At 45.7% G+C, this 23,923-nt stretch overlaps 1 protein-coding gene across 1 annotated transcript; it reads left to right on the top strand.

The window, feature by feature from the left end:
- Positions 1–22,436: 22,436 nt before the first annotated feature.
- Positions 22,437–23,088, top strand: LOC310755087 (transmembrane protein 256 homolog; the record flags this gene model as incomplete). Its single annotated transcript, XM_083631772.1, has 1 exon — positions 22,437–23,088. One exon carries the CDS (start codon positions 22,437–22,439, stop codon positions 22,782–22,784), a length of 348 nt encoding a protein of 115 aa, XP_083487898.1. The 3' UTR covers positions 22,785–23,088.
- Between the last annotated feature and the right edge of the window lie 835 nt (positions 23,089–23,923).

Genomic DNA, 23,923 nt, shown 5'->3' with positions numbered 1-23,923 from the left:
GGAGAAATTTAAAAAGATCACTTTGTTTGGATCACAGAAGCAAATACATGCTTTCTATTCAAAGTTCCTGTTTAATGGCTAAAATTTGCCAGTTTTCAAGAATTCCACAGCAGGAAAGTTAGCAAGGAAGGGAGCAAACTAATATATTTCTCCTTAAACAAGAAAACATTGAAATAAAAAGGAGTACTCATTAGCATGGCACGGTACAGAGCCAACAATATTCCCATTATTGCTTATTATTACTATTACCGAGACTCTTTTCAAAAATAGATTAGAGGTTTGGAAGAAACTCAGCTGACAAAGGAATTGTGAGAAGCAGAAAACTCCATCATTGTACCCATTATTTGCTTTAAAGGAAAACTAAGCACCTCTAAGTAATCATCAGGTATACTTTATTCATCAGCACTAACTATATATGAAGCATCCAAGTATGAAACTAAGGCATTAATAATGGAAAAACTAACTCTAAGAGAATGGTTTTCAGGACTTTTTTTCCCCTCAGCCCAAATTTGCCTAAGTCTGCAGCCCAACAAATTCTCAGGATCGTTTTACAAACATTTACCTTTACTGCACACTGTTTATGGTTTCTTGCTCCAGTCCTTCCCACTGTAGCCCTCACAGGAGAGGATCCTCTCGGTGTTTTTTGTGGGCTTTATCCTGCTGCATGGGTCCTCCTACCACCTCAAGAGGGCTCAGCTTTCACAATGGCAGAAGTGGCTCTTTTCAGGTGTAGCCTATCAGAAGGCAGAAGAGGCACATTTCCCAGATACACTCAGTAGAGGACCAGACCTCCTTGGACAGAGACCTTTTCCGTGGCACAGGAGCGTCCTGGATAAAGCCTATTTGCACAGACATCTTTAACGCCTGCTTGGCCTTGTCAGTTAATAGCGCAGTTTACTTTGCTACTGTTTACTTTGCTACTCCTACTCCTACTTGAAGAACTATGCCAAGGAAGCCAACGACAAACTGTTTGGTGTTGATGGGTCACTATTGGAGAGGTAGCTCAAAGCTTAGGTGGTGTACCCCCAGATTTTTGAAGAAAAATTCAGTGGTGCATCCCGGGGTATCAGCCCACGTGTAGTTCAGATTCTGCAGTTTGATTGCACCCACATGGCAGAAAATGCAGAGTGCTCTGTCTCGGAGCTGGAAAATCAATAAAAAAATTTGAAAACCCCCCAAAAACATTGAATATCTCATTTTCTTTAGGAAAGCAAGGAGAACAGGGGATAAACCTCATGCTCTGAAAAGGCTGCAAAACAAAGATCATGCATAAATTGTGCCTAAGTGAAGTGAAGGCCCAAGAAAGGTGTTGATCATGATGTGAGCTGCGCACAGGTGGTCTGAAGCGAGCGAGCGAGCTACCACCATTCCTGTGGAGCCTCTTTTTATTAAGACAAATATGCAAGCCAGGCAAAGACATTTTTGGGCTGTGACCTTTACACATCTTCCGTCCCGAAATCGTGGGGTGGTACTAAGCTATTTTGGCACCTGTTCCACAGCGTCATTTTCCCCTTGCACAGTGTATGACGTAGGAGACAAAAGTCTCGTGGAAAAGGATTACAGACAGGACACCGCAAACTGCTGAGATCGCAAAAGGTCATGCAGAGGTGGAACGATGTACCAGACAGCTGTGGCTTGTCTGCACCCCAGGGTCACGCGTGCAGGCAGACTGTGGCTGCCTGCTGGTGGGGAAGTGTGCTCCCTCCGGACCCCACTCCCCACTCCGCGATATCCCTACATCTAAGGAAGGTTCTAAACAGCTGAGGGGTGTAGGTTGGTCCTGCTGCTAGTACCCTTCTGGCTTTTAAGAGCCGCAAAACTGCCGCAACAACCGCAACAACCGAGGGTTGTTTAAAAGATAGGGAATATAGAATGCAAAATGGTTGACAATTCAGACTGCCTGCTCTGGTCCAGTCCTGTACGGACAGTACCTTCCCAGAGTATGATATTGTGATGTTTCCTACATCTCAGCCGTTCAAACAGTGGCTTGGGTGGGTGGCACCAGTCGCAGATAAAGTGCCTTTGCCCATGCAAGTGGGAGTTGGCCCCCTTCACACCTTTTGGACTTGGGAGCTTTCGGTGTGTTAAAAGGTCATTGTCCGCCTAGTCATAGGAGGCGATAGCAGTGGGGCAGCTACAAGAATTCTTGGAAAACAGAGATGATTTAAATCCATGCCCATCTGGGTTCAATCCTGGCCGAAGAACTGAGTCAGTCTTGGTCGCCCTGATGGATGACCTTTGCAGACAGCTGCCTATGAAAATCTAAGGGTTATGAGAATCGGAGGCAGTGTATCTTTACTTAGTTGCTTCCATTTTAAGGGGGGAAGAGAAGCATGCATGTGTGAAAAACAATGTTGTCGAATGAAATTTGATATTGTGTCACACCAGGCCCACAGATGTTTGAAGAAAAATTCAGTGGTGCATCCCGGGGTATCAGCCCATGTACCCTTAGACGGCATGAACACAACATGTGGTGTGCTGAAACTGCATGACCACAGGGAATTTGAGGGGGCCCTTCAACATTTTGGGGCCCCTCAGCCGATGTCCCCCTAGATGGCACAAGAACACCATGTGGTGTGCTGAAATTGCATGACATGACCCTAGGGAATTTTGAGGGGGGCCCTTCAACATTTTGGGGGCCCTCAGCCCATGTCCCCCTAGACGGCATGAGCACAACATGGGGTGTGCTGAAATTGCATGACATGACCCTAGGGAATTTTGAGGGGGGCCCTTCAACATTTTGGGGGCCCTCAGCCCATGTCCCCCTAGACGGCATGAGCACAACATGGGGTGTGCTGAAATTGTATGACCCCAGGGAATTTTGAGGGGGGCCCTTCAACATTTTGGGGGCCCTCAGCCCATGTCCCCCTAGACGGCATGAGCACAACATGGGATGTGCTGAAATTGCATGACCCCAGGGAATTTTGAGGGGGGCCCTTCAACATTTTGGGGGCCCTCAGCCCATGTCCCCTTAGATGGCATGTGCTGACATCACACCGCTCCAGGGCATTTTGAGGGGGGCACCCCCTTGAAAATTTGGAGTCCTTGGCCTCCCCATCCTGTATATGTCACAAGCACACCATGGGGGTGTGCTGACATTGTGTGATCCCAGGGAATTTTGAGGGGGCCCACGCCTATTGAAAATTTTGGGAGTACCTTGACCCCCTAGATATCTCAAGCACACCATAGGGAGTGTTAAAGTCTCAGTGTCCCAGGGAATTTTGAAGGGGCCCACCCCTTCTTTAAAATTTTGGGGGTCCTCAGTCCTTGGCCACTATAGGCTGTGCAGTCATGCCACAGGGTGTGCTGATGTCAGGCCTCTGGATTTCCCTCTTGCATAGATGCTGTATTGGGTCCCTGGACAGCAGGTGGAGGATATCTGCAGGATTAGGAGCAACTGAGGAAAGACACAGTTGTTGAAAATTAGGCTTCGGGGTACTTACAGAGGAGAAGGAAGGGGTGAGGCATACAGAACTTGGCTGGGAGTGGGATTTGTGGGGCTGGCAGGGTGAGGTTTGGGGCAGGGCTGGGGCTGCAGCAAGAAACTGCTAGGGTGTTTTCCTTGGGGGAACAGTTTGCGATATAACACTGGGGAAAGAGTTTGTGGTGTAAAAATCCTTTTTTAAAAAAGTTTGTATTTATTGATTGATACTTATTCTAAGACAGACAGAAATAATATTCATTATAAATATATGTTTTATAATATACTGAGTTAAAACAGCTACTTAAGCTAAGAAAGAGCAGAAAGAAAGTCAGAAGGAAGAAAATACAAGAAAAAGAGAAAACAAAAGTAGAAGACAAAGGGAAAGAAAGAAAACAACTAAAGGGAGAGACTAGAATAAAAGGACTTCTGGGTCTCAGTAGCTACGTATGATACTGGTTGATAGAAAATAGAATGTTAAAGAGAGTATTTTTTTTTTTCAATCTTCAAATTCAGATACTGCAAGTTCATTTTCTCTTTCACACAAAAGGTCCATAGGAAACTTCCAATCCTTAACAAATGCTAGTAATGATTTTTCTCTAATTAAACATGTTAGCTTAGCCATCTAAGGCAATGTGGGGTAAAACTCCTGTGGTTGTAGATATTTTTATTTTATTTTTTGCAGCAAGGGAAGGGCTGGGAGCAAGGTCATTGAGGCTTTTCCCAGTCCATGAAATTCAGAAGCATTATAAACAAACATTACAATTCAACTTTAGCTTAAACACATTCCTACTTTCATCTCGGGTTTCCCCCACCTTAAAAAAGAAAGAAAAAAAGCTTTCAGACTACCCAAAAAGGATTAGCAATGAGATTGTAAACTTGAGGACGGGAACTATCTTTTTTGTTTGTGTGGGGGGGAAATTATTTACTTAGACATAATATTTGTACCTACTTAACATTTGGTTTATCAGTTTTCCTACTACATAAAAACCAAATATTAATACAACTTTTATAGTAGCAAAAAGCAAAGGCAGCTTTGCATAGCCTATTGCGTTTAGGCGTTATTCAAGCTTAAGCTTTAGGCCCGGACCAAAAATTTCAAAGCCAATGTTTCCAAAAGATTGTGCTCTTTTAATATTAAGTGTGAAAACATTTAAACAATCGTCACCTACAGTTCCCATAGTTGTTTGCTAATAGTAATGGAGAATGTGTGACTCTTTTGGATGCTATTGGGACTCTAGCTGGAAGAGAAGCTGGAAAAGGAATAGCTGGGGAAAGACACAGCTGCTGATAATGAGGCTTCAGCGTTCTTAGAGGAGAAAGGGGCGAGGCAGAAAGGCTTTTGATTTTCTTTCACCCACAGAAGCCCAGCTAATACATTTATATATATTAGAAAATTTCAGTACTTCCTAATCCATGAAATTCAGAAGCTTTATAACGAAACATCGCAGTACACCTTTAGCTTAAACACATTCCTGCTTTTCTCTCTGGTACTGAATGTGGGAAACACCCTATGTGCTTTACAGGCATTTCACACAACCTTGCCATTACTTGATAAGTGTAATTGCGTGTCAAGGTCCCCAAGCCACCCCTCAAATAACTCACAACACACACATAATTTTTGTTTATGGTTTTGGGCATAATTTTGGCCACAACTTTATTAACATACATGATTGTTAGTGGTTGCTTAGGCAGTGGCGTAGCGTGGGGGGTGCAGGGGGGGCCGGCCGCACCGGGCACAACATCTGGGGTTAGGGCAAATCCATGGGTTAGGGGGCGCAAATCCATGGGTTAGGGGGCGCAAATCCACGGGTTAGGGGGCGCAAATTACTTGCCTTGCCCCGGGTGCTGACAACCCACGCTACGCCACTGTGCTTAGGCACTGGTTAAGACAATCTGTCCCCGCCCCCCCCGCCCCCCGCCTGGGGACAGAACTTACTTCCGGATTCCACCGAAAGCCAGTAAGGGAAAACAATATTGGGGAGAAATGGAGCTGAGCGACAGGTGCTCACTTCTCCCCGCATGCTCCCTAGGGCTTGCCGGTCCTAGCCCCATTCCAGGGATTCGGACGAAAACATGGCAAGCCCCTGGGTTCCTTTAACGGAATTCCCTTTCCGCAGCAGCGTTGGAGGGGCAGGCCCAGCCAATCCTTGCCCCTCTTCCAACCAATTTGCTAACCAATGCCTAACCGCAACTTACAAGTTGTGACGATTTGCAGTAGGCAAAAAACAAATCAGCCAGATGGACAAAATTCCTACCAGTCCCCTGCCACAACAGCAGATGACCCCATGACAGGCATAGCAAGGTCAACGCAGAAAACCCTTAAATTTAGGGCGGGCAGGCGGGTGTCCCGATGCACGCAGCAAAGAGAAAGTTTCCAAGCTGCGTGCACAGAATATAAAGCATTAGATCCCTCCCACCAAATTGCAACACATAAATTGCCCCAGCAACTCAACCAACTAATCATTGCCACAGGCCAACTTTCCAATCCTGCCTGGCAACCAAGGGGGGGGGTGTGGCCTGATAGACCCCACCGCAACCAGCGCTCTCCATTAAGGAGAACACTCTTTGTCACATGAAAGTGGTGGGGCGTGGGTGAGAAGGCAAAACCTGTTTACATCCCAGGGGAAAGAAATGACTTGGGTATCAATCATCTGTGTCCACAGAAATGCCTGCCAGTGTTTCAGTCAGTAGTTCAGTTCATGCTTACATGCCCACATGTGATTTCAGCTGAAGTCTGCTTATGTGCTAGGGAAATCAAGCAGGCAAACATTTGGCAGCAACTCGCCATGCACTCGTAATGTACAGTACTTCCAGTCCGCAGGATGGTTCAGTTAAGAGAGATGTGATGTTTCGTTTCTCTGTGCCAAGTAACTGCAGCATCACAAGCAAGTTCCCCAGAGGTTGCAAAACTTGACACAAACATTCCATAAGCCCCTCTGCTTCTCAAAAGGCTAAACTGTGCTCTTGCCTCTTTTTTTTGCTCATTGTTAGTGCCCTCGCGTATGCATCTTGCTTTGTTGGGTTGCCAGGCTCCATAGCATGCTATATTTTTCCATTTTCAGCTAGCTGGCACTTATCACTTTATTGATTGCCCTCCCCCCCCCCCAACTTTGAAACGTGTCGTTCATTTAATAAATGAGGGAGATGGGAGGGGTGTGTGTAGGAAGCTAGCACAAAACTGCAGACAAACTTAGCAGGTCTGACAGCAAAAACCCTCAGTCTTGTCAAGTTTGTTTCAGAAATTCATCTCTGCTGCTACCATTGATAACCTGGATTACTAGACTATGCCAATCCAGAGAACACCAGGCTGTTTCAAAGTGAGTTTTAGGAACATAGGAAGCTGTTTTATACCAGGTCAGCTGGTTTGTCCATCAAGCACAGTGTTGTCTATTCTGACTGGCAGCACCTCTCCAAGGTGTCAAGCAGAAGTCTTTTCAATCACTTGCTATCTGATCTTCTTAACAGGAAATGCCAAGATTTCAGTCTGGGACCTTAAACGTGCAGTGTATGTGCTGTGCCTCTAAGATTATGGTCTCTTCTTTGAAAGCAGATACCTTGTGTAGCAGCTCTAGACCCTTGGTTAGGGGTACTTAAAGGGTTAAGATGTTCTACATGAGCAGAGGCTTGGGCTCACAGGGCTCAAGTTGATTATTTCTTCAATACCAAGCTGCAATCTACTCTGAATTTTAGAGGCAAATGGCAAGTTGTCTTTTTTGAAGATTTCATTTAACTGGTGATACTGTAACAAGTTTTCTTATCCATTCTTGAATGTCTTTTGGAAGAGCATACATGAAAGAATGGTGCATGCACACACACGCGTGCACACACAAAAATGGCAGTGTAGTCCATACTTATTTAGCACCATGTAGTTAATCAGTTCCCTTTTCCTATTTGCAACCAGAACTTGAGGCATCTGGGGTTGACTTCTCTCCTGTTTGGAAGGTTAACCTTTGAAACCCTCAGAGATAGAACACTTAAAGCAAACGAATAAGAGAGTGTGGTTTCACTCATGGCCTACCGGTCCCAAGAATGTGGCCTCCAAACTACATCTCTTCCTTAAACCGGCAGGATGGCTATTATTTGGAAGAAGGGGGTAGTTCATCCCAATTCTGAGTTCTTATCTCTGCTTTGCTTTGTTGGTGGTCTGAACGAATTAGTGCCGAAAGCAGTCCTTGTTACCACATATGAGACTCTGGATAAGTGACAGGTCTTTGTGCAGATGTGAATCCTTTCTTTTTTGTAACTCACTGTCTGCATTCGGCATCCCACAGAACAAGCGTCTAACAAACCTCACCCATGCTGTGCAAAATCTATTGGAAACTGTCCCTATCTTCAAACATACAAAGACATCTTATCCTGATTTCTCCCTCTCTCTTTCCATAGACTATGATCAGGCATTCCTGAGCTAGCTTGTCTGCAACCTATTTCCTTCACTGAAACAATGCCTGAATTATATTATTGAAAGCAGGAGAGAATCATTCCCCCCCCTTTGTTTTCTTTTGAAAAGAACAACAACAAACAAGGTAGAGCAGAAATGGAGATCAAGGCAACAGATCTGGAAAGGTGCTTTGAAAGTCAGAATACGAACTATTCTAGGCGAAAGGGTGGACAATAGAAGAAAATATACAGATTGACAGGGACTGGCCTCAGGCCTGCTGACTGGGAAGTGGCATTTATTGACTCCTGCTCGCAGGGCTGAGAACTGGGAAAGGTGGTAATTCCATCATCTTGTTTCATTGATTTCCATAGGATTTAAATATGACTAAAGGAGTGGTATAACGGTTAATTCTGCAGTGCTAGAGCTAACCATGACAGTCCCAAGTCATGTCCTCAATGCAAGTAAATAGCACAAGGCCCAGTTTATTAGGATCAGTATGCTCCTACATAAAGTTTCTTGGTGCAAAGCCGCATTGAGTGCAATGAAATTTATTTCTTTTTTTATATATAAATATTTATTCGATTTTTCAATTTTATACAAACAAAAAAGGTCCCCCTTTTTATATATTGGGATGACTATGCTCTGTTTCCAGTTAGGTGGAATCTTAAGAGTAGCATTAATAGTCGTAAAGAGAGATGCTGGAAGAGAAGAGACTACGTTTACTTCAGGATCTGGGGCGGAATACAGCTGAGCAAAGTGAGAGTGCCAACTGGCTGCTGTGATATTATTAACGATGAATGAGTGGGGTCTTAAACCTGCATTAATTAAATTCCAGAATTTCTTGTCGTCACGGGTTTTAATGGCCACTGACAGGGCCGTCCAGCGTTCTTTCACAAAGAGCAATTTCTTACGTTGAAGCAACTTCTTGTAGTATAAACGGAATTGGGCTAACTCCCTGATTTTGCTCTGAGAGCTGTCTGATTTCATATCAGACTGAAGAAATCTAAGCCAACTTCTGCACTGTTTGCATTCTTGGTCGAACCAAGTTTGATTCTTCCAGGTTAGAATCGCACGGGGAGATTTCGTGAGTGAAGGAAGCAAGTAGGCTAGAATTTGCTGGAAAGTTGAGAAATGATTCACATTCGTTGTTAACAGCTGAGCTTTCAAGGCTAGGATCTCAGGGGAATTTAGGAGGACTTTTATGTCTTGCTCCAGATAGATATCCCACTTCTTACGACTGGGGGCTAAGATCAGTGGGTCCTGGAGGTGGAATGAGCTGGGAAGCCCCAGCTGTGTGGGGGGGAAGGAGATGGCGATTGGAAGGTGGTCACTTTCGGTTCTGTTGAACACATTGAAACAATATGCCGAAGAGGACCAGATGTAGTCTATAACGCTTGCCCCTCTCGAACCTAGAAAAGTATAGAATCCCCCGGACCAGTCTTTGGGAGTGCCATGCAAGCTGTGCAGCCCGCAGTTTATGGTAAGCTCCAGTAGTATGATGCCAGCCCTATTGATGGTCTTATCATGTGAATTCCATGTAGGAAACCACTCCTCCTCTATGAATAATTGCGACTTATGGGTGAATGAGCTTATGTCTGCTCCGATTCTGGCATTAAAGTCCCCCATTATAAAGATCTCTGACTTTGGAAATTCAGCCACCGATTTATCAAGGATAAATCTTAAATCCTCCCAAAACTGATTTGAATGAGAAGGGGAGGAGGTAGATGGATTGTACAAGTTTACACATATGAAGTCCCCAACCAAGCTGTTAGTGATATGTAAAGTTTGAATGGAATTACTCTCTAACCAAAAGAGAGGAGAGATATTAAGTTGAAGCTCCTGCGAAACAAATGTTACCAGGCCACCACTAGGGCGCCCATACAAATGTGTTTTGGTCGCAGGAATCACATAAGCGTCATAGCCCGGTAGGGATGGGGGGGGGGGAGAGACGATTCTAGGCACCAGGTCTCTTGTATACCCATTATCTGGAATTTCGCTAAAAACTCTTTCATATCCCCGCCATCCTGTTTGGACGTTGATCCCGCCACATTCCAGGATAGCACATTAAAGCAGTTTGGAGAGGGACTATGTGCTAGTCAGTTACTCTGGTTACTGGTGGGAGAGGCATTGCCAAGGGTCTGAGACAGCACCAGGCGTGAAGTTACCGAAGGTAACGAAGGGGTGGTAATTCGATTGATATGTCCAACAGGGTCCTCAATAAGACCTGAGCTGTCTCTTTGCACCGTGGCTTCCTTAACGTTTATGTATTGGCTTGAAGAGGTTATGGGTAAATGAGATTCTGCCAAAAGAGGTTGACTGGCAAAGGATGAGGATGTACAGTCATCTGAGTGGGCCGCACTGATTGAAGACTTCAGGTCAGGCATAGAAGAATAGGACATTGACAGATTTCCAAGATGAGGGGTGTTTGGCGCATTGCTCTTTAAGACGAAGGGCGAAGTAGTTGATTGCAGATCTATTAGTAGAGGTGAAGGGAGACTGCATTGCGACGGAGTATGAGGAGCTTCCGCCAGGCAGACTGCCATATCATCCGTTAATGGAGTCCCAATATTTGGCAGGGATTTCTGAGGTGTTAGCCCCTTCATGACTGCGTTCCTTTGATTTAGTAGGTTACTATGACCAGATTTTGAGGAGATTTTTTTCTCTTGAAGTACATGTGTAAGTTGCTGCTTGAGTATATCAAGCCTATTTATAACTTCCTGCTGTTCTTCTAATGGCAACTCACCATAGGATGAGATAAGGTCCCTCTCCTCTAAAGCAGCCAGAAGGCTGGGCCCGCTTTGGTCATGCTTCTCTGTTGCTGGAGTAGATAAACCAGGTAGCTTGGGCTGAGAGGGAGGGTGAGGTTCCCGGGGTGGCAGCTTGAGTTTCAAGACTATGTCGCGCCAGTCTGGTGAGCGGATACCTTTTTGTACGATGTTACGGAAAAGAGGTTTAATCCTGGTGTCATGAAAGACTCTCGTTGGAAAGATGCCCCAGGTGGCAAGAGTCATAACATTGGTGGAGAAGGCATTGAAGGAGCATGTGATATGATGAGAGTGTAGCTGTCGCGAATTCCTCGCGGCGCTTTTAGCAGAAACGCTCAGAGTCCCAGGTTTTTCCCAGTGCAGTCTTTTTAATGTGAGCTATATACAGGTATTTACAAAAACAGTCCATACAGAGTACCTACTCCTTAAGGCAAACGAATACTCTCCACCACAGCATCACCACACCACAGCACAACCACCATTAGTTACTGTTGAACAGGCTTTCCTTTTTAGAACAGGTGATAGCCAATCACATTAATCACACTCCTGCTGAGTCACTGTGACCCAGCACTTCACAGAGTATTGCATCATCCTGTTGAAGCCTGCAGACTTACTCAGTATCCTGCGAATCCCAACAGTAGCACCCTGCTTGTGGTTAACGCTTAGCTGGAATGAAATATTCAACGCAGCAATAGAGAAATTAAAATAATAATTTATTTGTCAGACAAATAAATGAGAGACACAGTGGTATATGGTTACCAAAGCTCTGCCCACTCCAGCCCTGATGGCCAGCACTTATATTTCCTCAGCCCAGCCCCCTTGCTCCTCCTTTGGCTGCCTCTGTCCAATCAGCCTGGTTGAAATTCCTATTGGCTGTTTGCTAGAACCAATCATAAAAGATACACCCATTTCCTATTACCTTTTATGGGAGACAAAGAGCTATATTTCCTTCTATCTATAAATGGCAAACAAGTAGCCATATATCTTACATTTGCCTCAACAAGGCACCTTAATTACCAGATCACCTTTTGCCCTTATTACCCTATTGCCCTATTGCCCTATTCACTCCAAAACAGATGGCTCATTCTGTCTTAAACAGATCTTGGGTTCACATTCTCACACACCATCAATGAAATAAGAATCTAACATTTCTTACTTTCTAAATCCTTTGCATAATTACATTTAAGCCAATATATTTCATACATAACATATATAGATTTTTAGAAGCAAAGGCCTTTTCAAAGTAAAAAGGAACTTAGTAAAAACACTTTCCAAAAGCAACCCCTTAAATTTACACACACACCCCTTTCAAGCCAGCTGCTGTTTCTATTAGCTCTTGCCCTTTAACCTTAGGAAAATGTGGCTTAAGCCTAATGGGAGGCACATGGTATTATTTTCTGTTAAACAATAAATCCTACTATTTACTAACTCTTAATTAGTGTTTTTGCAGCTTGATTGTATTCTGTAATATGTGGGGTCAGTGTAACCTTTTTGCTCCCAGCCTATAATTCCCTTTTACAACTTTGAGAATTTTGGCTCCTGCTATAAATCAGGGGGGCCCTTGTCCAGGAGGATAAACATCTGCCAAAATCCTTAGCCAGCTGGTCTTCTGCCTGGCATAAAAACACACAAGCATCTGCAAATATATTTTTAAGCTCATTTTAAAATACAGGCCTTGATCCTATGCCTCAAGAGAAGCCCATCCTTAAGTTGCACTGGTTAAACTGCTTGAAATCCACATTGTAGATGTGATCTTGCAAAGAGAAGGCATGGTTCCACATGCCCTGCTCAAAAGCTGCAATGAGTGAAAAAGGCTCTTCATACTCCATCCATTTCCTTCCAGTAAGCCTACCATTGTTGACTCTGTGTCAGCACTCTGCACTCAAATGGCAGGAAATGCAATCAAACTTCCGAATCTGAACTACACACAGGCTAACACCAGGCAGGCCCCAGAAGAAGGATCTTTCTTGAATCTTTTACTTTAAAACATATTAAAAGGACATTAAAACATGGGCATTAAAACTCTGGGCGGCTTCCAACAAAATCTTAAAATACAATAGTTCGCCAAACATTAAAAGCTTCCCTAAATTTAATGTTTTCCCTTGCTGGTTTGTTGCATTGAATTTGATTCAGAGCAATGGGCCTGTTGTGACATATTATCAAATAACATTGGACAACATTGCTTTTCACATATTTCTGTTCCCTCATTAAAATGGAAGCAAAGAACTAAAGGTAAAGGTAAAGGACTCCTGGATGGTTAAGTCTAATAAAATTCGACTATGTTTCTAATAAAATTCGACTTCAATTTCTTGTCCACAAAGAACACTGGGCTCCCCCCCTGCCGCCTTGGATTCCCTGATGAATCCTCTCTTTAGATTTTTCTCGATAAAGTCCTTCAGTTCCTTGATCTCTCGCTCCGACATGGAATAGAGCTTGCCCACCGGCAGCGTGGCCCCCAGGATCCGGTTGATCTGGCAATCATACGGTCGATGCGGTGGCAACGTGTCAGCCTCCCTCTCGCTGAACACCTCCTGTAGGTCCCGATAATACGGAGGAATTTCGGTCGTCCCTGCTTTGCATGCTGCTGCCATCCCGGCCTCCAACCGTCGAGGTAGCTCTAGGCCCAGGCAGTTCTCCATGCAGTGCGCCGACCCAAAAATCAGTGACCGTTGATGCCAGGAGACCACCGGATCGTGCAAGGCCAACCAGCTCATGCCCAGTATGATAGGCAGACCCGCCAACGTGGCCACGTGAAAGGCGATGACCTCGGAGTGGGTAGACACCCGCATCCTCATGGGAGGCGTTTGATGGGTCACTTCACCTCCCAACAGTTCTCTCCCATCAATTGTAGTGACTTGCAGCGGAAAATCCAAAGGCCTCAGGTTCAGTTGGTGCTGCTCTGCAAACTCCTTGAAGAAGAAGAGGAGGAGGAGTTTGGATTTGATATCCCACCTTTCACTCCCCTTCAGGAGTCTCCAAGCGGCTAACAATCTCCTTTCCCTTCCTCCCCCACAACAAACACTCTGTGAGGTGAGTGGGGCTGGCCCAAGGTCACCCAGTAGCTGCATGTGGAGGAGCGGAGACACAAACCCGGTTCCCCAGATTACGTGACTTAACCACTACACCACACTGGCTCTCCAAAAATGACACCGAAGCTCCGGAATCAACCAAAGCCAACTCCTCCACCGCGTGGCCATTCGGGAGCTCTAGGACCACCTTCAACATTATGCTTGCTTTGGGGTGTCCGAGCCGAGGACTTTCGCTGTTGCTCCCGCCTGGCTGTTGCCTCGGTTCACCACCAGCCAGGCTTCCCCGTTTCCTGAAGTCTGGGTTTCCTCTGCCTCTGCCTGCTGGGTGGCCCCAACCATTCCCTGTGTGCTGGTCCCGGGGGGTGGTTACAGTGAGGCGTGGTCAGAGTCCGGTCCTGGGTCGAGGGTCTGGAGACTGTCCACCCAAGGGCAAAGCGGGGTCCAAAGCGAGGGGCCGGGCAAGGTCGGGAACTCTGGAAGAACAGGTCTGGGTGCTGGCAGAAACAGGTTTCCAACGACGTTGCTCCCGAACCTGGGACCGGGCTGACTGGCCTTTATCTTCTCTGAGGCCAGGGGCGGTCCCGGCCCACAGGTGACCCGCCTCTCCTGGCCTTAAGGCGAGCACTCCTGAGAGAACCCAGTTCCCTCCGCCTCTCTGCCCTGAGCCTCTGCAGCTCAGGAGAGGCTGGAGGGTTACTGGACCCAGGGGGAGGCTCGCCTTCCCCTGACAGGGCTGGGAGAGGCGCACCTGTAGGCACTGTGTCCTCAATCACCTCCGGAGCCAGAGTGGATTCATCTGGTGTCTGCTCCTGAGGATCCGGCACAGGTGCAGGCGCTTCAGATTCAAGGCCCTGCCCCGGCTCAGCCGGCCCTGGAGGCGGGGACTCCTGTGCAGGCTGGGATTCCTCCGGTTCAGTCTCTGAATCAGATTCCCAGGCCATCACACCCTGCCAGTTACGACGCTCCGGACACACTCTGGCAAAGTTCCCCGTTTTCTGACAGAAAAAACATCTCTTGGCAGCTTGCCAGTCTTTCTTCTCTTTGCCACCCGGCCGTTGAGCTTTCGAACCTTCCCCCAACAGGCCCATCTCCGCAGTGCACGCCTCCTGCTTCCTCTGTTCTGTGAGTAGCTAGTTCCGGGCACTGGCTCTCCCCCCTCCCTATTTCCTCCTCGGAGTCGGATGAGAGACTGCTGATGAGCTCTTTAGGCTCTCTGTAATTGCCTCTCTCCCCCCTCGGCTCTTTGGCAGCTTCCAATTCCCTGACAGGCGGCTTCCAACAAAATCTTAAAATACAATAGTTCGTCAAACATTAAAAGCTTCCCTAAACTTAATGTTTTCCCTGGCTGGTATGTTGCATTGAATTTGATTGATAGCAATGGGCCTGGTGTGACATATTATCAAATAACATTGGACAACATTGCTTTTCACATATTTCTGTTCCCTCATTAAAATGGAAGCAAAGAACTAAAGGTAAAGGTAAAGGACTCCTGGATGGTTCAGTCTAATAAAACTTGATTATGGGGTGCTCATCTCCGTTTTTAGGCCTTCCACTGAAGGAACTCCATCCCTTCCCACTGTAGCCTTTGCAGGAGAGGATCCTCTCGGTGTTTTTTGTGGGCTTTATCCTGCTGCATGGGTCCTCCTACCACCTCAAGAGGGCTCAGCTTTCACAATGGCAGAAGTGGCTCTTTTCAGGTGTAGCCTATCAGAAGGCAGAAGAGGCACATTTCCCAGATACACTCAGTAGAGGACCAGACCTCCTTGGACAGAGACCTTTTCCGTGGCACAGGAGCGTCCTGGATAAAGCCTATTTGCACAGACATCTTTAACGCCTGCTTGGCCTTGTCAGTTAATAGCGCAGTTTACTTTGCTACTGTTTACTTTGCTAAGGAAGCCTCCTACTTGAAGAACTATGCCAAGGAAGCCAACGACAAACTGTTTGGTGTTGATGGGTCACTATTGGAGAGGTAGCTCAAAGCTTAGGTGGTGTACCCCCAGATTTTTGAAGAAAAATTCAGTGGTGCATCCCGGGGTATCAGCCCACGTGTAGTTCAGATTCTGCAGTTTGATTGCACCCACATGGCAGAAAATGCATCGTGCTCTACATCTCACCCTTTTCATTTATTTATTATTTGTGTACAGGAAGGCTTAAGAGAAGAGAGGCATTGCGTCCTCATAATCTTCCGGCATGTGTTTCTGTATCACATGAAGATCTCTAGCAGACGGTCCTGAAGGAGGGCGTGGAAAAAAGGTAGTGCAGAGAGAGAACAAGGAAGGGATACATTTAAAAAAACAACAAGTTCCAATTAAGGCAACAATGATTAGCACACCATACATGAGCCAGGTTCAAAACCACCCAATCTGTGGTAACCAAGACCACAGAGCGTCCCACCAGGAGGGAAGAACATCCTGTGTGATGTTGTGTGCTAGTGCTTGCAATTGATCAATTTGATTTTGCACATGTCAAATTAAAACAGCAAAGATTAGACACAACTTGACATCCTAGATGCTGGCGTAGCAAGAGATAGTCTACAGAAGCTTTCAGTGCAATAACAGCTTCTCTTAAAATCTTCTGTTCTTGATTTAAAAGAGCTAAAGCACATGAGGTATGATTTATAGATTTTGTCAAAGAACAGGCCAGGTGAGCACCCATGCGAGCATTGTATATAGCCAAAGCAGGAACTCCCACTAAGGAAACAGCCAAGGAAGTATACTCTGCTTTGGAAAAAAGCTGTAGATTGGAGTCACACATGGCTGTTAATCTTTCGGCATGACGTTGAGGGCGCTTTGAGTGCTGCCGCCTGTTTTGTTCTAAAAGTGAGCAACTAGGCATAACTAACGTCAATTGGCTAAGGCAGCATTGAGCATCAGATAAATTGGCGGGAATGTAGTTATAACTTCTTTGATTACACGTTAAAAACCAGCCATCTGATAAGCGCACATGAGCATAATTAAAAGTTCTCTGCTGAACACGTGAACAATTCCAAGTTGGCCTTCCTGTGTCCAGACAGCGAGTTGCTTTCTTACTGCAATTCACAATCTGAGCACAAGAGGCGTCTGGCGGTGCTGCAACTCTAGGTGTGTATAATGAGATTGCACTGAGGGGTAACTTTGCGTCACCGTTCCCCAATCATGGAGATTGGTATAACCAATGATACCTTTAGAAATCCATTAAAAAACCCACTTTCCCACGTGTGTGGCATGTGCCATATGAAAAGCTGCTTACAAACTGGAATCATACAGTTTTCTAAGGCAGTGTGCATATCATATGTTTCACTCAAACAAAAATGAGAGACATTAGTAATTTTAGTTAAACGCACCCACAAATTATAGGTATGACTAGAAGAAGTTTCAGGAGAAGATACATACTGTGATGGGATGGTGAGCTGCTTGTGCGTAAAATCCTGATCCCTCAGAGTTTGGCTAAGTTCCCAAACCTCTGTCTGTGATGGAGCTCCTTAAGCATGGCTCCATCAATCGCTCGTTGAATCGGACAGTGGGCGTTTACGGAACTTCTTCCAGCATAAAAGCTCCTTAACGGAAACGCGTCTTCTGGACTCTCGGCGTGACAGTTTCCGCCGAGGAGTGGGTGTCCCTACGGGAGGTCCTGAAACCTCTCCACTGTTCTCGCTTGAAGTATCTCTGAGCCCTCCCTCCGACTCACTTTCCCTTGTAACTCCACTTCTCCCCCTGCTGGTCCCCTCCTCCGCTGAGTGGTCTCTCTCACCCTCCATGAGCCCTTTCACCTCCTTCGTCTCAGATGACAGTTCCCTGACATCCACATTCCCTCTAGGGCCCCCTTCACCCCCTTCCCTCCCCTCCTCTGCGGGAGGCGAGGGAGCAAAACCCCTGAAGGAACCTCCCTCATCTTCCGAAGTTTCGAACACTTCCCTCCACCTTTTGCTGTTCCCGGTTTCCAAGTACTCCTCCTCCTCGGAGTCTGTACCCCCTTCCAAGTCCGATTCCCTGAATCCCTCCAGTTCCTCCTCATCGTCGGTGGTGCCAAAGTACTCCCTCCGGAACCTCGCTACTGTCTGAGGTTTCCTGGGGAACCTTTGGTGGAACGTTTCGATCAAGACCTCGTCATGGACCTCCTCTGCCTTCACCCAGGTGTTTTCCGACTCCGGTTCCCCTTCCCACGCGACCAAATACTCCACCTGATTACCCTTCCACCTGGAGTCGATGATTTCCGCCACATAGTTGCGGCTTTCCCTTTCTTCTATGGCTGGCCCCCGTGTGGACACCCCTTCACCTTCCCCCCTGTATGGTGACAGTAATGACCTGTGGAATACTGGGTGCAGTTTCATGTGGTTCGGTAACCGGAGTCTGAAAGCCACTGGGTTGACCTGTTGGATGACCTCAAATGGTCCCAATCTTTTGGGTCTCAATTTCTTGCAACTCCCCCTGAACGGCAACCCTTGGGTTGATAGCCAGACCCGACTCCCCACCCTAATTGTTTCACCTTCCCTTCTGCTCTTGTCTGCCTGCCTCTTATATTCTTCTTTGGCCCTTTCTAAGTTGTGTTGGAGTTGACGATGGATCGCTTCCATTTCTTCTACAAAAAGTTCAGCGGCCGGAACACTCCATCTCTCTCCTCCTTCCCCTGGAAACGCCCTGGGGTGGCACCCATAATTAGCCAAAAAGGGGCTCATCCCTGTGGACACATTCTCTGCGTCAGAGCTGGCCCACACCTCCTTGCAGGCATGTCTTAAGCTTTAAGACCATGGGCCTCCAACCATTTGTGCCATATGACCAAATAAGGCAACTGTCCAACTGCAGCAGCCCCATTTCCTTTGTAAAAGACGATGAGGAACCCAACAGAGGATGAAGTACCAAGGCACTGATGCCCCTGCTATTTGCAGGATTCCAATGATCCCAGCAGAGCTGATTCTCTACTGAGGACTTGTTGCCTCAGTTGGCCGGAATGACTGACTGCAGGTACAAGGCAGGGCAGACCTCGTAGACACCCAGGGCTTTAGCCCCCTCAATATTTCTAGGAAGGGTGCTCAGTCCCCCCAGTATTGAGGGGACCGCCATCCCCCACCACCAATCTGTTGCTGTGGCCACCAGCAGCCGTGGGAGGCCAAGGGCCCTGTTAGCCACGAGGGACATGCGACTAATATGAATGCCCATAGCCACAAGTGTGCTCACTTCCTTGCGGCGAATCAGGAAGTATGGATGCTACTGGCAGCTCCTGAAGATAACAAAAATGCTTACGTCACAGATGCAATCTGTGAAGGAGTTTAACTGGGGGTAATGTATATCATTGCCCTTCTGGTATCTTGAGAATTTCCCCCTGTTCCACTGAACGAACTCCATCCCTTCGCACTGTAGCCCTCGCAGGAGAGGATCCTCTCGGTGTTTTTTGTGGGCTTTATCCTGCTGCATGGGTCCTCCTACCACCTCAAGAGGGCTCAGCTTTCACAATGGCAGAAGTGGCTCTTTTCAGGTGTAGCCTTTCAGAAGGCAAAAGAGGCACATTTCCCAGATACACTCAGTAGAGGACCAGACCTCCTTGGACAGAGACCTTTTCCGTGGCACAGGAGCGTCCTGGATAAAGCCTATTTGCACAGACATCTTTAACGCCTGCTTGGCCTTGTCAGTTAATAGCGCAGTTTACTTTGCTACTCCTACTCCTACTTGAAGAACTATGCCAAGGAAGCCAACGACAAACTGTTTGGTGTTGATGGGTCACTATTGGAGAGGTAGCTCAAAGCTTAGGTGGTGTACCTCCCAGTTTTTTGAAGAAAAATTCAGTGGTGCATCCCGGGGTATCAGCCCATGTGTAGTTCAGAATCTGCAGTTTGATTGCACCCAAATGGCAGAAAATGCAGAGTGCTCTGTCTCGGAGCTGGAAAATCAATAAAAAATTTTGAAAACCCCCCAAAAACATTGAATATCACATTTTCTTTAGGAAAACAAGGAGAACAGGGGATTAACCTCATGCTCTGAAAAGGCTGCAAAACAAAGATCATGCATAAATTGTGCCTAAGGAAGGTTCTAAACAGCTGAGGGGTGTAGCTTGGTCCTGCTGCTAGTACCCTTCTGGCTTTTAAGAGCCGCAAAACTGCCGCAACAACCGCAACAAACGAGGGTTGTTTAAAAGATAGGGAATATAGAATGCAAAATGGTTGACAATTCAGACTGCCTGCTCTGGTCCAGTCCTGTACGGACAGTACCTTCTCAGAGTATGATATTGTGGTGTTTCCTACATCTCAGCCGTTCAAACAGTGGCTTGGGTGGGTGGCACCAGTCGCAGATAAAGTGCCTTTGCCCGTGCAAGTGGGAGTTGGCCCCCTTCACACCTTTTGGACTTGGGAGCTTTCAGTGTGTTAAAAAGTCATTGTCCGCCTAGTCATAGGAGGAAGGCTGGAGGGAGTATTAAGGTTCTGCTTGCCCTCTGATGGTCAGATGACTTTCTGTTGAGATTTAGACTTTCAACCCACTTGAAATATACTCAGAGTCGAGAGTGGATTTCATGCTCTTTATTCAGCTCATGGTGGTGAGGAGGGAATGGAAGTCCCCTCAAAGTATCTGCTTTATATACATTATTTACACAATGGGCTGCACGTGATTGGCTAATTCCGGAATTCTCCTGTAGGCCAATCAGGTTGTGGATTCACTTCTATCTGGAGCTGGATTGGGTGGCTCCTGCCAACCAATCATACTGCTGCATTGTTCTAGGACCAATCAGACTGCTGCAGTTTGGAGCCTATTGTTCTAGGACCAATCAGACTGCTGCAGTTTGGATCCTATTCAACTCAGTACATAACACCACTTTTTCCCTTTCTAGAGGCAAGGGACCTATTAGGATTATCCGCCTCTGGAGGCTGATGTATTTAATGGGTTTCCAGGTAACGCTGAGGTTTTTTTCTGTCTGATATGACTGGCACTCCTATCAAAGCCCTGGCCAGCCTCTGGAACATCTGAATGGCTCAGGCTTTTGACATGATCACTTCTGAGCATCCTCTCCCACTTGACTCCTTGGTATACTGCAGAACTTAGGGAAAGGAAACAAGTTGAAAGATGGAGGAAAGATCTGGCTGCATACAACTGAACAGTGGTGTGGGCTCATCATTAAGCATACATAGTGGTATTGAAGATAGCAGTATACTCAGCTACAAGTGATCGCTAATGAAGAAGAAAGACAGTCCGACTCAAGGAGGTGGTGGAACCAATGGTAGCTATGTGTAAGCACTGTGACTTGTTTGCAAAGCATTTTGAGGATAAAACCACTTGCATCCGCTGGGATCTTGACTCTGCTGTTATAGCAGATGAGTCTCATGGGTGTCCAGAGCACTGTCTAGTCCTGTTGTTTTGGATAATTTTCAGATAGTAAGGCTTGAGGATGTGGACAAGGTGTTTGTATTAGTCAGGGCAACGACTTGTGCTTCGGACTCTTGCCCTTCTTGGCTGATAAAAAGTAGCGGGGGTGGTGGTAATTGACTGGGCCAGGAAGAGTGTTCCTATTTCCATCTGAAATGCAGGAGGGCATAACATTCTGATCCAAGTTTCATTCAGAAAACATTATCCATAATATCAGCAGCAGGCTGCTGCAGTCAAATTGGCCAGTCAGAATGGAAAATCCTATTTTAACAAAACCAATAAAAGAGAGCGGCAATACTATTTTCTTGTTTCCCTTGTTCAACTACAATTCCATAAAACAGTGGATTTGTAGGTTCTCATTAATAAAAAATAAATAAAGGGTGTGAGGGGTGGGTGGGATCGATGTGCCTATACTTCTTAATTCCACCCCTGGGCCTTTTCTAGACTGAAAATAGTGTTAATTTGTTCCCCTTCCACTGCTGTAAATATTGCTCCCTTAGAAAATAGGTGATTTATTTGACTGGAACAAAATCCATCTTGTGTCTCCAAGTGGTTTAGGGTTGTATGATCTATGTCTGGATTGGCCCACTTAATGCTATTTATTGCTCTATGAATGATATTAAGATGGATTTCTTAACTCTGGTGGAATTACTTTTTCTTCTTTTGTGCAATTTTTACTTGCCATAGCAAACAAGACTTTGTCCATGTACCCATATAAAATAACTATTATCGTTCTTTTCCTCTGCATTTTTAAAGCATAAATATTATTGGCTCTGAGGCAACAATGACAGAATGTGCTGACATCAGAAAAATGCCAGAAGTAAAATGTATAGGGCATATTGAGAGATGGGTGGCAAAGCTGTGCATATGCTTTGTCCTCCCCAGCAGTATATATTGTGGGAGAGTAGCTAGAGGAAGCAGAGAAAAGCTCCAACCAGTATTATTTTTTCTATTATTTTTTTTTAATTTTGGAGTTTGCTTCTTTATTTTAAATTCAGTTTGTAAAGGTCCCTTTAGAAACGAAAAGATACAAACACAAGTTAAGCACACAGTTTGCTTTTAGTTCAACACTTTCTTCATCCATCAATTTTACCCAAAATCACAAAAGTAATATTACAAAGCTTTCACAGTGCACGTTTACATATTCTGCATATACATCTAGTCACTCTTCAAACAATGCATTTCCATTGAATTTGGCTTAAAAAACAACAACACAGCCCCTACAGCAGGCTGGAAATATATAACGTTTTAAACCAATGTGTTTTTCCTCTTAAAAAAAGAAAATATATTACTTGGAAAGAAGCCCATATTGCACTAATTCCCAAACAAGACACGGACATAAGGCAGGTGAAAAATTATAGGCCAATCTCGCTCCTAAATAATGATTACAAATTATTTGCCAGTCTATTGGCCAATAGACTTAAAAATGTATTTGGAGAGGAGATTGGAAAGAACCAAACTGGATTTCTACCTGGCAGTCAGATGAAGGACAGTGTTAGAAATATAATTGATATGGCGGGCGCCGGGGCGTTTTACCGACGGCTCGTTGCGCTGAGCGGGGCTGCGGCCGTCGGGGCGGGCGCCTACGGGGCTCACGATTTCCGCCGCAGCGACCGAGATGACGACTTGAAAGAGCTCTACGAGATGGCCAACAAATACCACTTCCTCCACAGCCTGGCCCTCCTGGCTGTGCCCCACTGCCGCTATCCCATGATGGCCGGCAGCATCCTGTCTCTGGGCATGGGGATGTTCTGTGGCGCCCTGTATTACCACGCCGTGACAGGGGACCCGATCCTGACCAAGGCAGCCCCGTATGGTGGTTCCCTCCTCATCCTCGGCTGGATCGCCATGGCCCCTTGACACCCCGTTCTGTCCCCATGTGGCCCCCATCTCCCAACGCCAGGGTAGCCAGCCCTGCCCCTCCCTCCTCCCTTAGGCTAGCCAGAAGGGAGCCCTAGGAGAGGAGAGATTTCCAAATGTCAGAGTGGGATCCCTTGAGGTCTTTAGGCCGCCCCGAATGCGTCTCTATCCTGCATCTTGGAATTCCCCGAATGCCGAATCCCTTTTAAAAAAGCCAAGATCCTTCCCCCCCCCCCCAAAAAAAAAATTGCAACCAGATTTGAGTTTGCGATGGAGGCCTCGAAATGCAATGTCTGATCGGTGCTTTTCATTTTTTTTTTTAAATAATATTTATTACTTTTATAGATTACAAAAAGGGAAAAGGAAAAAAAATAAAAGAAGACGACAAAGGAGAAAAAGCAAAAGAGAAAAAAACAATACAAAACAGTACATAGACAATGCAAAACACAACCTAAACTCAAAACTAAACACATTAAACTAAACTAAACCCACTCCCTAACCTTAACCCTAAATAAAACAAAACAAAAACAATTTAAAAACATACATCCTCCCTTTTCCGTACTCTATCTTTCATTCCCTTGTTTCCTCGACCTCCTCTCACCTCCCTTTTTGTATTCCACTTCTATTAATTGTTTCAGCAAATCCTTTCCATCTTTCTCCATTTTCTATCATATTGTAAATAACATATTTTTTAACCTTATTTTTCATTAAAACTAAAATACTTCTATACGCTTAACTCCTTATAACATTTCTGCTAAGCCCATAAAAAAATCATTCCACCATTTTTCTATCACTCATTAGTTTTACCATATGTCTATACATAAACTTTAAATTTTTCAATCTTCTTCCACCATCTCCTCTCCCTGGTTTCGGATTCTGCCAGCCCTTTCCGTCAACTCCATAAAGTCCATCAACCTGGTGATCTTATGTCCGAGGCTCTTAACTCTTTTCCAAGACCCTTCTGCAGGTCTTCTTCATTTTCTTTAATGCTAAAGAGCAATTCTCGGGGAAACGCCAACCTATCAATACTTTTCTTCCTTCTGAACAGGTCAGCCAAATTTCCATAGTTGAAGCTAAAGTCCGTAAAGTATTTCAGGACATATTTCAAGATTCCTCCAAATCCAAAGGCCCCCAAAACT

Source organism: Podarcis filfolensis (genome assembly GCF_964270895.1).
Source record: "Podarcis filfolensis genome assembly, contig: HAP1_SCAFFOLD_154, whole genome shotgun sequence".
NCBI lineage: Eukaryota > Metazoa > Chordata > Lepidosauria > Squamata > Lacertidae > Podarcis > Podarcis filfolensis.
This window is presented reverse-complemented; position numbering and strand designations above follow the sequence as displayed.